At 60.3% G+C, this 13,129-nt stretch overlaps 1 protein-coding gene across 13 annotated transcripts in view; it reads right to left on the bottom strand.

Annotated features, from left to right (window-relative positions):
• Nucleotides 1-13,129, bottom strand: part of GSE1 (Gse1 coiled-coil protein) — a 503,637-nt gene that overhangs the window by 61,288 nt on the left and 429,220 nt on the right. Inside the window, exon 1 of one of the 13 annotated variants that reach the window (XM_055366700.2) lies at nucleotides 3,602-3,784. The exons of 8 other annotated variants lie outside the window; for them this stretch is intronic. Coding sequence is in view for 2 of the 5 variants with exons in the window: in XM_019012464.4 (XP_018868009.1) it covers nucleotides 1,712-1,718 (7 nt within the window). In the remaining 3 variants the exon portion in view is untranslated. Of the gene's footprint in view, nucleotides 1-1,711; nucleotides 2,051-2,739; nucleotides 2,762-3,601; nucleotides 3,785-13,129 lie in introns of those variants that run through there. 4 more of the 13 variants (XM_055366709.2, XM_055366702.2, XM_019012464.4 and 1 more) reach the window with 4 other exon arrangements.

Genomic DNA, 13,129 nt, shown 5'->3' with positions numbered 1-13,129 from the left:
CCCCAAGCTTAAGCAACACCGAGGGAGGCCAGGGAAGGCTGCTCACCTGGGTTCCCCCTTCCACCCCTGCCGGGAGGCGGGAGCACGGAATCCCAGGGGAGAGGACGAGACGGCCGACCAGGGGGCACACTTCACAACGCCCCACCAAGACCTTCTCTCTGCCCCTTTGTCCCCCGCCTCCTGGAAATCGGCTTAGGCGGGTTCGCTCCCACCCGGAGTGCGGCTGGGCCTTTTGTTCAGGCGCCTTTTACAAAAAGAGACCTCTTTCCATTTGGTGGCCCCGCTTTTTGTTTCCAAACCCCAACCTGTGTGGCCGCTACCCCTCAGGCCCCAGATAAGGCACCGCAGGGGGGAGCAAGGGTTTAGTGTGTTTTAAACGCACTTTGCACAAAGGCTAGTTTGTAAGAGCCAAACCGACTCAACTCCGGCTGGCATCCACCGCCCAGCTGGGAACCCGGCAGGTGCTCCCCCACCGCCAGCACGCTGCCCTCCGAACTCAGACGGGCACTGCGGCCAGGCCCCCGGCCCACCACGTGGAAAGAGCGCAGCCTCCACTCCCCCATGTAATGAGGGTGTCGCGGTGTCCCTTCCCCCCATCTGGGAACCCCCTCCCTACGGCCTGCGCCTCGAGTCTCCACCACACATTTCTAAGTGCCCCCCTGGTCCCCCACCCGGCGCTGGGGAGGGGAGGCGGAAAGCTGGGGGTGGGCGGGCGCAGGGAGGGTGAGCTCCACTCCCGCTCCGCCTCCATGAAGGGAATTTAATTAGCCTGCTAGAGAGGCGGGCGGGCGGCCGAGGAGGTGTCTCTGGTGCTGCAATATAATTGAATCGGCTCCACTCGGTCGGGCCACTCGCCGCCCATCAGCGCGGCCGCAGGGCCCGGGAGGGCTGGGGGCGGGGAGGCGCATCCAGGCGGAGCAGGAAGGGCCGGGGAGGGAAAAAGGCCAGTGCGGGTGGGGGGCGGCGGATGTGCAATCCCTCTCCCACCTCCGAGGCTGGGGCAGCCATCTTCTGCGGGGGGGGAGGGGAGGGGCAGGGAGCCGCTCCGCCGGGGGTGGGGGGAGACAGAGGAGAGAAGCGGCCGAGCCCGTGGCGCGCCCTTCCTCGGGAAGCAGGGCGTGGGGGTCACAAACCCGGCAGGCTGCGGTCCTGCCCTCCCGACCAACTCCCTCGAGACAAGGGGTCGGGGAGGGGGAGGGGAGCAAGACAAAAACCCTAACCGGCGCGGCCCCAGAAGCGAGCACCCCCCCACCCACCCCCGCTTCCTTGGCCGTCGCCAGCACCTGCCGCGGGGGCACACAGCCACCCCCATTCGCTCCCTCCCGCGTCGCCGCAAAGTTTTCATTCCAGCTCTCCAGCGCCCGCAGCTCTCGGAGACTCCCCCCGTCACCCCCATCCCCCCACTTTATCCGCCCTCTAGCCCGCACGCACTTAAACGCACCCCCCATCCCCCGCTGAGCGCACTCCTGAGCCCAGAGCCCCCGCGTCCCCGCCCGCAGCCAGGCCTCCCAGGCTGCGACCCGCGGGCGGAGGAAGGGGGTGGCCTTTGGTCGCCTGCCCGCCCTCCCGGCTCTTATCGCCGCTAACACTCCGGGGAAGTTGCCCGGGAGCCGTTGGCGGCCGCCCCCGCGGAACCCGCGAACTTGCAGGAGGAGAGTGCGGTAGGGGGAGGGTGAAGGACCCCGTCCCCGGCCGGGTGAGGCGCGCTCACCTTTCATGCCAAGGCCCCGCAGCTCCGCCTCGGCTGATACATGCTGGAGCCACCGTCGCCCAGTGTTTGTCTAAACTGCTTATCTCACCCGGGGCTGCTCGGCGGCGGCAGCTCGGGCCCGCTGGGGAGGTGGAGCTTCCGGGGCCCCGGCCAAGAAACACCTGCTGCTGTCGCCGCCGAGGACACACCCAAACGCAACGCCGCCCACTCCCGGGCCACTGGCTAGCTCCCGGCTCCCTGACCTCAGCCAGCGGGAGGTGTCGGGTTTCAGCCGCAAACACACAGGCGCGCGCGCGCGCACCGACGGGCGCCCGGGTCCACCCGCCCAGGCACACGCCCCTCCCCGGCCCGGCCGGCCAGGTGAGCCGAGGACACCAGCGGGGCCGCGGAGGTGCCACCCCCACACTCTCGGGAGCCCCTGGCTGGACTGCTCGGGGGTCCCGGGGACCTTGGTGGCTAAGACCGGCCACTTGACTCTAAAAGTAGTGAGCAGCCACAGCACCCTCGCCACGTGAGCGGAGCCCTGTCTCGCAGCTGCGTCCCGGGAACCTAGAACAGTGCCTGACACAGAGCAGGCCCAATAATGGGCGGACGGGTAACTCCGTGTCCTGGAGGCCTTTTGGAGAACAACTTTCTGGGCGCTGGTGGCGCGTGGGGTGGGGGGAGGCGACACAAAACAGACTGTGTACCCAAGCCCCACCCCCCCATGCCTGACCTTATTACCCCAACTAGAAAAGGCTGAATACTAAGAACTTGGCCTCAAAATTCCATAAGGCACCCCACCCCCCAGTTTTAAGTAACTTTTGGGAAGGCCACAATGCGGGCCGCTGCGGGGGGTGTTATTTAAAGAACCCGCGGCCCAGGGGCTGGAGAACCCACGGAGGCGCCGCTTCGCCAGGGGGATCATTAAGTAGCTGAGGTTGCGGTCAGAGGCGAGGTCGCCCGCCTCCAGAAACTGGCACGACCCATTGCGCTTCTGGCCCCAGTGCAGCGCCTCCCCATTCCTGGCACCCCCCACCCTACCTCACCCAGGCACTTGACTGGAATGACTCAGGGAGCGTCCTGAAATTCCTGGGCACCCACAGGCGGCGCGGAGAGGGACTGAAGGCCCCAGCCTTCCCACCCCCCGGCTCCGCCTACCCCGCCCCGCCCCGCCCCGCCCCCACCCCATCGCGGCGGGCGCGTCCCCAGGAAGCTCGGGGTTAAAGGGGCGGGCCTCGGGGGCAGGGGTCGGCGGGCCTCGGGGGCAGGGGTCGCCAGGCCTCCCCTGCCGCCTTCTGGCGCCCTAGGCTGTAACCCCCCGGGCGGCTCTGAGGCCCCGGGGTCGCTCCCTCCTCATCCTCTTCCAACACCCCTCTGATCTAGCGCGTCCCTACTTCTGAGCCTTGGGGCAAACCAGCACCCCCTGGGCGGCCGCCCCAGCGCTGCGCTGCGGGTTTCGACTTTCAGCCCCCTCGTGCCAGCCCCAAACCTGCCCCGGGACATGCCCGCGCCAGGCTTGGCAGGCGCGCACGCTGCCGTCCCCGCGAGCCCGCCTCCCCCGCCTTCCTCCCTCCCCCTCCCCGCGCCAGCCCGGATTGCGACGGGAGCGAGCGCTGGGCGCCTGCCACCCCCCATCCATCTGTTCCCGATGACGCTGGCGGGCCTAGAGCGTTCGGGGCCCGCGCCAGCGGGGAGCAGAACCAGCCTGTGTGCCCTCCGAGGGGCAGGGTCTGGCGGGCTCCCTCAGGCCCCACGCTCCCCGCTCGACCTCCGACCGAGCGCACGCCGGGGCCCGGAGGTGGGGGCGCACGCGGGCCGGCCCCCCGCCTTGCACAAGGCTCCGGGCAGACCACAAACGAAAAGGGAAACGGACCGGCGAGGCTGGGTCGGGCCGTTACTGGCTCCTACCTGCGGACGCTGGCCGGCCCTGGCACGGCGCGGGGGTGCTGCTTCCCCGCACGACCCGCCAGCTCACCGGCGGCGCCCCCCTTGCGGCCTTGGCCGGACGCTATAATTTACGCACCACACGGTGGCTCGGCCGCGCGGGCCCGGGTAATTTATACCCGCACTGGCCGGCGGATTCACCCGGCCCCAGGCGGCCAGGGCTGGGAGGGGGAGGGGCGCCTCCACCCCCACTGGCAGTCACGGGCGGGGGGAGGGGAGGATAGGGAGGTGTTAGGAAGGAATGGACGACGACTGGCCCGGAGCCTTAAAAACAAAATTCATGTCCGGGACTGGCCCAACCCCTTTCCCACCTGGATTACAAGCTGCGGGGGGAGGGGAACAGCATGCAAATGAGCCTCTCGCACCTGGCCGGGAGCTGCCTCCGGCCTAGTTCTCCAGGTAGACACCTAGGCCCCACCTCCAGGTCTCTCACCGGGACACGGTGCCACCACCTACTCCCTTCTTCCTTGGAGAGGCCCTTGGGCCAGGGGTGAAGGTGGGATTAGGTTTCTCCACCTGTTTGAGCAGGACCACGACGACCAACCACAAAAACGTGTGGAGTGGCCACTGGGAGGTGCATCACTCGGCTTTTTAGAGCGGGCCAATCCCTCCGGCGTATACATCTAGCTCCCCTGGATTGCGAGATGGGTGGTCTGGTCCCGTTTCACAGATGAGGAACTTGAGGCCCTGAGTTGCTCAAGATCATGTGCACACAGGTGACATGCAAGCTGCGCCCCAAACTGCTCACACCTGGAAGTCACTCCCCTTCCCAACCCAGTAGGCCTAGGGGAGCGAGGCGCTGCCGGACACCCCGGCAACCGCCGGGGGGCAGCAGCGAGCCGCTCTGTGAGTCCTGGCCGGGAAACGCTGGCGGCCACCAGGCGGGCTGGCAAGGGGGAGATGGATGACACTCACTGTCAGTGCGCCCGGCCCCCGGAAATTAGTAATCCGGGGCACGGCCTCCGAGTTTAAGGGTGGGAATTGCTCTCCTGCAGCCGGCGCGCTCCTCGCTAACGAGGTTTGTCGCTTGACTCCTAATTTCCCAGCACTGGGGCTAAGGCTGGCCTCCCTCCATTTCCCTCCAGGCCTGCTCCTCCTCCTCTCTCTTCCTAAGCAGCGCCCTACCCACAGCCCCGCGCCCCCAGATAGTGCGAGCCCTTCCTGGGCACAGCTCTCTTTCCCTGGACCTCCTTCCCACCCTCCACTCCCATTTGCCTGGAAGGAGCTAGGTAGGTGCCAGGGCCAGGCCTACGGGGGCACCTCCCAGAGCAGGACACCTGCCCTGGGGATGCTGCACGCGGTGCTCCTTACCACGGACTGTCGTTTGTGCCAAGGCAACAGGATGCTGGTGGCTGGTGCGCGTTTGCTCACACCCTGAGGCCCCTGCCAAGCTAAACTGTGCCTCCAAGAGCGGAAGGCAGGCTCCCAGCCCCTCACCTGCCTCAGGTACCTGCTTCAGTGACACCTAGGTGCAAACTCTAGCCCTACCTCCACAAGCCCTGGAACCTATCAGACCTGCACCACAAAAGAGATTTAAAATTTAAAAGCTTTCCTAAGGGCATGGTAGCTCATGCCTGTAATCCCAGCACTTTGGGGGGCCAAGATAGGCATATTGCTTGAGATCAGGAGTTCGAGACCGGCCTGGACAACATGGCAAAACCCTGTCTCTATTAAAAACAAAAAAAAATTAGCCCTGCATGGTGGCGTGTGCCTGTAGTCTCATCTACTTGGGAAACTGAGGTAGGAGGATCACTTCAGCCCAGAAGGCAGAGGTCGCAGTCAGCTGAGATTGTGCCACTGCACTCTAGCCTGGGCGACAGAGTGAGACCCTGTTTCAAAGGAGGAAAAAAAAAAAAAAAGCTTTCCATCTCAGATGAACATGAGACACCTTAAACCTACTCCCTGAGCTCAGGAACTAAGGGGTGTCTGGAGGCGGGAGTCCTAGGAGGATCCACCAGAAAGAAAGGGATGCCTTGAACCACAGAGGGTGGGTGGTTTTTCACTCAACAAACACACTAAACCCTGGGCTGTGTTTCACACTTGGTTTTCCAGAAACAAAACTGAAAATTCCAGTAAGCCTTCAGCAAGCACCTCAGAGAGACCAAGGTTAGCTGGGTGTGATGGCACAAGCCTGTGGTCCCAGCTACTCGGGAGACTGAGGCAGGAGGATCATTTGGGCCCAGGAGTCTGAGGCTGAGGTATGATTGTGCCACTGCACTCCAGCATGAGCCACAGAGCAAGACCTTGTGTTTTTTTTTTTTTTTTTTAAAGGCGGGGGCGGCAAGGGACAGACAGCAGAGGGCAGATGCTGACAGAGGGGACACTTCAAGGCAGCAAGGAAATTTGGAAGGCAAGGGGGCAGGATGACAGCACAGACCACCACCACCACTGCCTGGGCATCAACCTGGGCCATGTCAGGTGCTCAGGGGTGCGGGCACCACCCGTGACTGTCACAAGCTCACTAAGTCTTAGCACAGGGCCCAGCCCTGGCGGAGGATAGATCCCGGAGGACACGTTCTTTCTGGTTCTTGCTTCTTCTAGGGCTCAGCAGGACAGCACACAGCCTAACCCAAGGTCCTTCTCCATCCTGGCCAGTTGCTCCTAGCACGTAGGAACTGCATGTCACCTTCATTATGTTGTCTGGGCACCTTGTTCAGCGCCTGGATCCGCAAATAAGTATCAGGGACCTGGATGTCCGTGGGCCAGGAGGTAAAGATCACCTCTGCCATTCACCAAGCACCTAACAAGAGCCAGCGCTGCTCAGCGCATGTCACTGGAAGCCCTCCCGGCCCTGCAAGGCAGGCAGTGACCTCCATTACACAGCCCGAGTGGGGAGACCTGAGAAGGTTAATTGGCCTGCCTCGGGCACACACATTCCAGCACGAGTCTCATCCAGACGTGGCTCTTACACCTGGCAGCATTTCTCGGTAACCACCTGCCATGGTCACTCTGATTATTAAGAAAGATACACCTGCAGGGGTACGACAGGTCTCAAGCGGTTTCAGGTCTATGCTCTTACCTCTGGGCAGCTGTCCAGTGCCTGAAAACCATTTTGGTTGGGGGCCGGGGGAGGGGGCCATTAGCTGCCTAAAGCTGAGCACCCTGGGATTCACCCAGCTCCCCTGTATGCACAGCCCACCCTCCCCAAGGCTACCAGCCCTGGTGCAGGGGCAAGGGGCGGGGGGCTAAGTCCACAGAGTGCACTGAATCCAGGGGGCACGAAGAGCTGAGGGGTGGAAGGCTGCCCAGCTACCCCATCTGCCCTCAGCCCCCAGCCCTGCCCTACGCATCGGTGAAGGTGCAAGCCCCCACCACTTAGATTCCACCCTCCTCTTTCTGTTTCCTGCCCTGCTATCACCGGCCCAGAAATCCTCCCTTCTTCAAAGCCCGGCTTACATCTTATCTCTTGCAAGAAGGCTTTTCCCATCCCTGCCTCTGGAATTCATCTCTCCAGGTTGCGTCCCACTCTTAGATAGCAATCACACAGTGCAGTGGGTCTGAAATCATGGGGGGGAGGAATACAGATCCCCAGGCCCCTCCCCTTACTGAGCCAAGGTCTCCAAGCAGTGCCTGAGAAGAAGCATCCTCCACCAGCCGCCCTGCAGGCCGGGCCACAGCGTGTCTGCTGGAGTCCCAGACTCCTTGCTCCAGAGTGGCAGTGGGGGCCTCAAGGGAAGAGGGCCCCCTGTCTCCTAGCAGGGACACAGTCCCCAGACCCTGGGCAGGATTTAAGATTTAACCCAGATCTGCTGATTGGATAAAGGCTGGAGGGAGAGAGGGGAAAGCAGCGCCCGCCTCTCCCTGCCTGCCCCTCTTGGGGAGGAACCAGATTCGCCAGGGATGCTGGGGGAGCCCCACCCCAGCAGCTCAGGTGGCCCTCAGTAGCCCAGGTCACCTCTAGGGGAACAGGAAAGGGTTAAGGCCCGGCTAACTCCCTTTGAGGAGTTTTCCTCTTAACCCCGGGCTGCCCCACACTTCCTGCCCTCTCAGCGCCTGGTTCCAATCCGCACCCCGCACACAGCTGCACTCCTTTACAATCAGTTAACAGCTGTTTTGCATAGATTTTCAATTCTAATTGCCTCGCTTTGTGAGCGCCGCCGAGCCCTGGTGAATGGGGACGCCGCCACCGCGGCTGGAAAGCGGGCGGGAGAGGGAGTAAAAGGAAGCCGTGTGCGTCGGGGCTGCTGGCTTTTATTTTTCTAAATCAGAAAAGAATACCCCTGCTACCAACCGCCCCCCAGCTCCTGCCTCTCCTACTGGAGCGGGGAAACCTGAAACGGGTAACCCCCACCTCTGGAGAGGCACCCACCCTATGACCTGGGCTCCCCGACCCCAACCCAGATACAGGTCCCAGAGGGCAGCTTCCAGCTCCAGAGCTGGCTGGCCCAGGAGCCATGGCTCTCCTCCCTCCTGCAGCTCCCCTCCCCTTCCCCTTGCAGCCCCCCTCCTCCCTCCCGCCCCCCCACCCCAGGCTCTCCAGTATCCAGATATGGGAAGCTAATTGGACAATAAAGTTGAACAGCAAGGAAACGCACTCTCTGGAGACAGCTGGCATCTATAAAAGAGAAATATTTGCATTTAAAACCTTTAAACTTTATGTGGCGGGGCCAGGCCGAGGCAGGGGAAGGGGGCTGGGGGAGCAGCGCTCGGACCCTTGATGGGGGGCAGAGAATCCTGGGAGTTTTGGACGCTTCTGCCACCAGTGAGCACCCCCCACACATACCCCTTGCCCTGTTACTGTCTGGGAGACAAGTTGGCCCCTGCTAGCCAGACGGCCCTGGCCAAGTGTCCCAGGTGTCTGAAATCCTGGGAAGAGCTTGAGTCCACTTGGGCTGCCACAGGCAAGCCACAGGGATCCCAGGGCATCCAGGCTGGGTCCTGCACCCTGGTGGTGGGCCTGGCTCAACTGCTGTCCACAACCTGTCCCTCTCCCGGGTCACCCAGAAGCTCCAGGACCCAGTGACGGGCAGACTCAGTGGCAAAGTGGCCCCTTCCCGGCAAGGAGACGTTCTGCCAGGAGCAGCCTCTGGTGGCCTGAAGCCCTCCGTTCCGTCCCCTGCACATCCAGACAGTGCAGCTGTGTGAGGGCAGCTGACCAGGTCCGCGTTCAGGGCCCTGCAGGCTGGCATCACTACACTGCACGGATGAGGTTGTGGAGCTCGGAGAAGTCCGCCCTGCCTTCCCAGCGCTTCTGCTGTCTGGGGTGGGGATGCCAGGTTTTCATTTCCTCACATGCCTAGTTCCCATTTTTCATATTTGAGAGAAACCTGGCCAAATTTTCCTACTGTCAACACTGGTGATGTAAAGCCGGGAGAGCATGTGTTCCGGATCGGTCTGACTTTAGCAGGCTTTTATAAACTCGCAGCGCGCTGAGAACCCGGTCTACCTGGCAGGCCTGCTGGAGTGGGCTGTGCCACGGCAGACTTCAAGGGCAGGAGCCGAAACTTCTGTGGTGGAGGTGAGGAGGAGGGCAGGGGCTGGCGGCCAAGCCCGATGGGCACATGGGTAGCTTTCAACGATGTCAACTGAACAGAAACCACAGCAGAAACAGGTCCAGTTCACTGGCAGCAGTCAGAGGGGAGCAGGGTCTCCTCCTTGCAACTTTTCTTCCCATCAGGAAACTATCTCCAGTCCAAGCAAGGCAGTCTCAGCTCCTGGGCCGCCCATGAGCCCAGCCGGCTGTTTGAGGCTTCTGATCTCCTACAATGCGGTCTTCAGTTTGTCTGGTTCGCTACGGGCAGCGCCCTCTCTACCACTTACCTCTAAAAACACCCTGGGGCCAGACGTGTTAACCCCATTCAATGACCACCCAGACAGCAAACGTTAAAATGTGGCTTTGGAGAGCACAGCCGGTGGCCCCCCCGGGGGTGCAGGGGGAGGATGGACGTGGGAGTCAAGCTGCCGGACTGGGCAAATCTCCACCCACTGCGCACCCGTTTCCTTAGCTGCTGCCCTGCAAGGAACGTGTCCCCCTGCCCCCACTTTGGTGAGGACCAGACAAGACAATAGAGAGAGCCATGCCCAGTGCCTGGGACGAAGCTGGAGCTCAGAAGCATTCCCTTACATTTGCTGTGCGGAGGAAGTGGAAAGGCGGCAGCACATACAAATAAAGTTTTACGAGGAAGCACTTCTCGGCGCCAGACCAGACGGGCAGGGAGGTCGGTCACTTAGACCACTTCTGCCCTGGGACATTGGGCCTAGAGTGAGAGCAGCGGAACTCTTTTCTCCTCCGACATTAGGAGAGGCCTTGGAATGTCACACACACTCCAAGAATCACACCAGCAACTTGCGTGAGCCCAGCCCCTGCCGGCCCCTGGCTGGTCACTAGGCAAGGGGAGCAGGACAGCGGGTGGGGCCCGGCCGGCCACCCAACTCCCTGGCTTCTGTAAGTGTGAAGATACTGATAGCAGGCCAGGCGCGGTGGCTCACATCTGTAATCCGAGCACTTTGGGAGGCCGAGGCGGATGGATCACGAGGTCAGGAGATGGAGACCATCCTGGCTAACACGGTGAAACCCCGTCTCTACTAAAAATACAAAAAACTAGCCGGGCGTGGTGGAGGGCGCCTGTAGTCCCAGCTACTCGGGAGGCTGAGGCAGGAGAATGGCGTGAACCCGGGAGGCAGAGCTTGCAGTGAGCGTAGATCACGCCACTGCACTCCAGCCTGGGTGACAGAGTGAGACTCCATCTCAAAAAAAAAAAAAAAAAAAAAAAAAAATATATATATATATATATATATATATATATATATATATATGAAAAAGAAAGATACTGACAGCACCCTGTCCGGCTTTCCCTCTCAGAGATCTTTCTTTTTATATATATATATATATTTTTTTTTTTTTTTTTTTTTTTTTTTTTTTTTACAGAATCTCACTCTGTTGCCCAGGCTGGAGCGCGGTAGTGCGATCATAGCTCACTGCAGCCTCCACCTCCTGATCTCAAGGATCCTCCTGCCTCAGAAGGTGCATCTTTAAAAATTATCAAATCAGCCCATATGACCATCAATGGGGGAAGAGATAAACAAAATGTGGTCTCTGTGTACACTGGAATATTATTCAGCCACAAAGGAATGGGTCCTGATACACAGTGAGGCATGAAACATACCTTCGCGTCCACGCAAAACCTTGTCCACGAATGTTCCTATCAGCGTTGCTCATCATAGCCAAAAAGTGAAAACCTACATGTCCATCAGATGATGGAGAGATGAAAAAAACATGGTTTATCCATACAGTGAGTGGACTGTTACTCAGCCATAAAAAGGACTGAGGTGCTAATCCACGCTACAACACAGATGAACCTTGAAGACACGATGCTGGATGGAAGAAGCCAGACAAACAAGGGGGATTCCATTTGTATGAAATGCCCGGAACAGGCAAATCCAGAGACAAAAAGCAGATGAGTAGTTGCTTAGGGCTAGGGGAGGGGAGAGGGGAGTGGCTGCTAATGGATCTGAGTTTCCTTTTGGGGTGGTCCTTTTGGTCCCTCTGTCTTGCCCCTGCCTTTGCCACGTGATATGCTGGCTCCCCCTTTGCCTTCCCTCATGATTGTAAATTTCCTGGGGCCTCCCCCGAAGCTGAGCAGATGTGAGCACCATGCTTCCTGCAGGGCCTGCAGAACCATGAACCAATTATACAGCTTTTCTTTATAATTAAAAAGAAAAAAAGAAAATGATTTGGACCAGGACAGAGACGAGGGCTGCATATTATGAATGTACTAAATGCCGCTGAACTGTACCCCTTAAAACGGCTAATTGTATGTTACATGAATTTCACCTCAATTAAAAACAATCCAATCTGGGCTGGGCCCAGTGGCTCACACCTGTAATCTCAGCATTTTGGGAGGCCAAGGAGGGAGGATCGCTTGAGCCCTGGAGTTCGAGACCAGCTCAGGCAATATAGTGACACTCCAGCTCTACAAAAAATAATAATAATAAAAAAACCAGGCATGGGGGTACATGTATGTGGTCCCAGTTACTCAGGAGGCTGAGGTGGGAGGATTGGCTTGAGCCTGAGAGGTTGAGGCTGCAGTGAGCCATGATCGCACCACTGCACCACAGCCTGGGCGACACAGTGAGACCCTGTCTCAAAACAAAACAAAAAAATCCAATCTGAAGGCCTCTGCCTGTCCCTGGGAGAGGCCAGATGCAGGGCAGGGCCTGCAGTTTCCAGAGAAGCCTCAAGAAGAGAAGCATCCCCTGGAAACTCCCTTTTGGGCTGTGCGGATGACCCTCGGGCACTGGGGGCTGAGCAGAGTCAGGAGCGAAGCCAGTCATGACCCAGCACATTTTCCTTCCAGGGAACTTTCCCCACTCAGCGTCTCTCCCCCTTCCATGGACACGGTGCCCTCTCTGTGGACCCAAGCTCTGAGATGGAGGGGTTCACAATGTCCCCTCCCCCAGCTGAGCTCCCTCAAAGCTGCAGACCTATTTTTGTCCTCACTGACAATTCTCCCATGCAGGGGAAAGGCGGGCCTTGCTGCCTCATGAGCTCTGAGCAGCTGGAGGTCGTGACACTGAAATGAACACACCTGTCTCCAAGCAGGGCTGCAAGGCAGCTCCTGCCACCTGGCCACTTGGCTGGAAAGCGGCCAGCTGTGACCCTGGCAGGCCTGGAGGGGATGGGATGGCAGCCCAGGCAGGGGCACAGGGAAGCAAGGCCTGCAGAGGTCACCAGCTGCCCACGGAGCCCCCCGCTCCGGTCCCAGACCCCTGACCTGAGGCCAGTGTGTGGGCCCCTGCGGGGGAGGGCAAGGGCAGCCCCTGTAATCGGGTACATCGCTGGCAGCAGTGAGTACACTTCCACCTGCTGAGCCTGGACACCAGTGGACCGGAAATTTGGGTGATTCACTCAAAAGCCCGGGAGGAACTGTCTTCCTTCATAAAGATCAACCGGCTGTCCTCAGGCTGGGTGAGGGGCTTTCCTCTGGCTTCGTGGTCCATCCACTGGCTCAGAGGACACCTACACCCCAGGCCCCCACCAAGGCCACCACCCAGAGATGGGCTACATGCCCAGAGAGCACCCAGGAGGGCGGGTTCTGGAGCAGCGGGTCACACTTGGCCCAGGACAGATGTGGGTCGGGCAGGGATCCGGCAAGGTCAGGGGAGCTCGCTCACACCAGCAGACCAGGAGTGGTTCTAGAACCCCAGGGCGGCCAGGGCCCAAGGGTCTCCATTAACCCCCAAGAAGCCTCCCAGGGATCCTTAGAAACTTTTATTTCTGGGTCCCTGTTCCCTGATTTTCTACCACATGTTAAAAGCCTTCGAAGTTCTTTTCTGTATCAGGTAGCACTGGCTGGGGACACGCAGGCCTGTGAATCAGTCCACACGCTGCTCCCACCCCGCCTCCTCCCTGCCTGGCCCCTGCCTCGGCCTCCAGGCAAGCCCCCTGGGCGCTGTGTGCTGCTAACCCGGCCCTGGCAGCAGCCCTGGCTGCTCAGAATCAGCATTCGTTAAGTGCCTACTGTGCCCGGCCTTCTGCCTTCATCCTTGCTG

Source organism: Gorilla gorilla, chromosome 18, assembly GCF_029281585.2.
Source record: "Gorilla gorilla gorilla isolate KB3781 chromosome 18, NHGRI_mGorGor1-v2.1_pri, whole genome shotgun sequence".
In the NCBI taxonomy this organism is placed as follows: Eukaryota; Metazoa; Chordata; class Mammalia; order Primates; family Hominidae; genus Gorilla; species Gorilla gorilla.
Note: the sequence above shows the minus strand (reverse complement) of the source record. Positions and strands in the feature narration are given on the sequence as shown.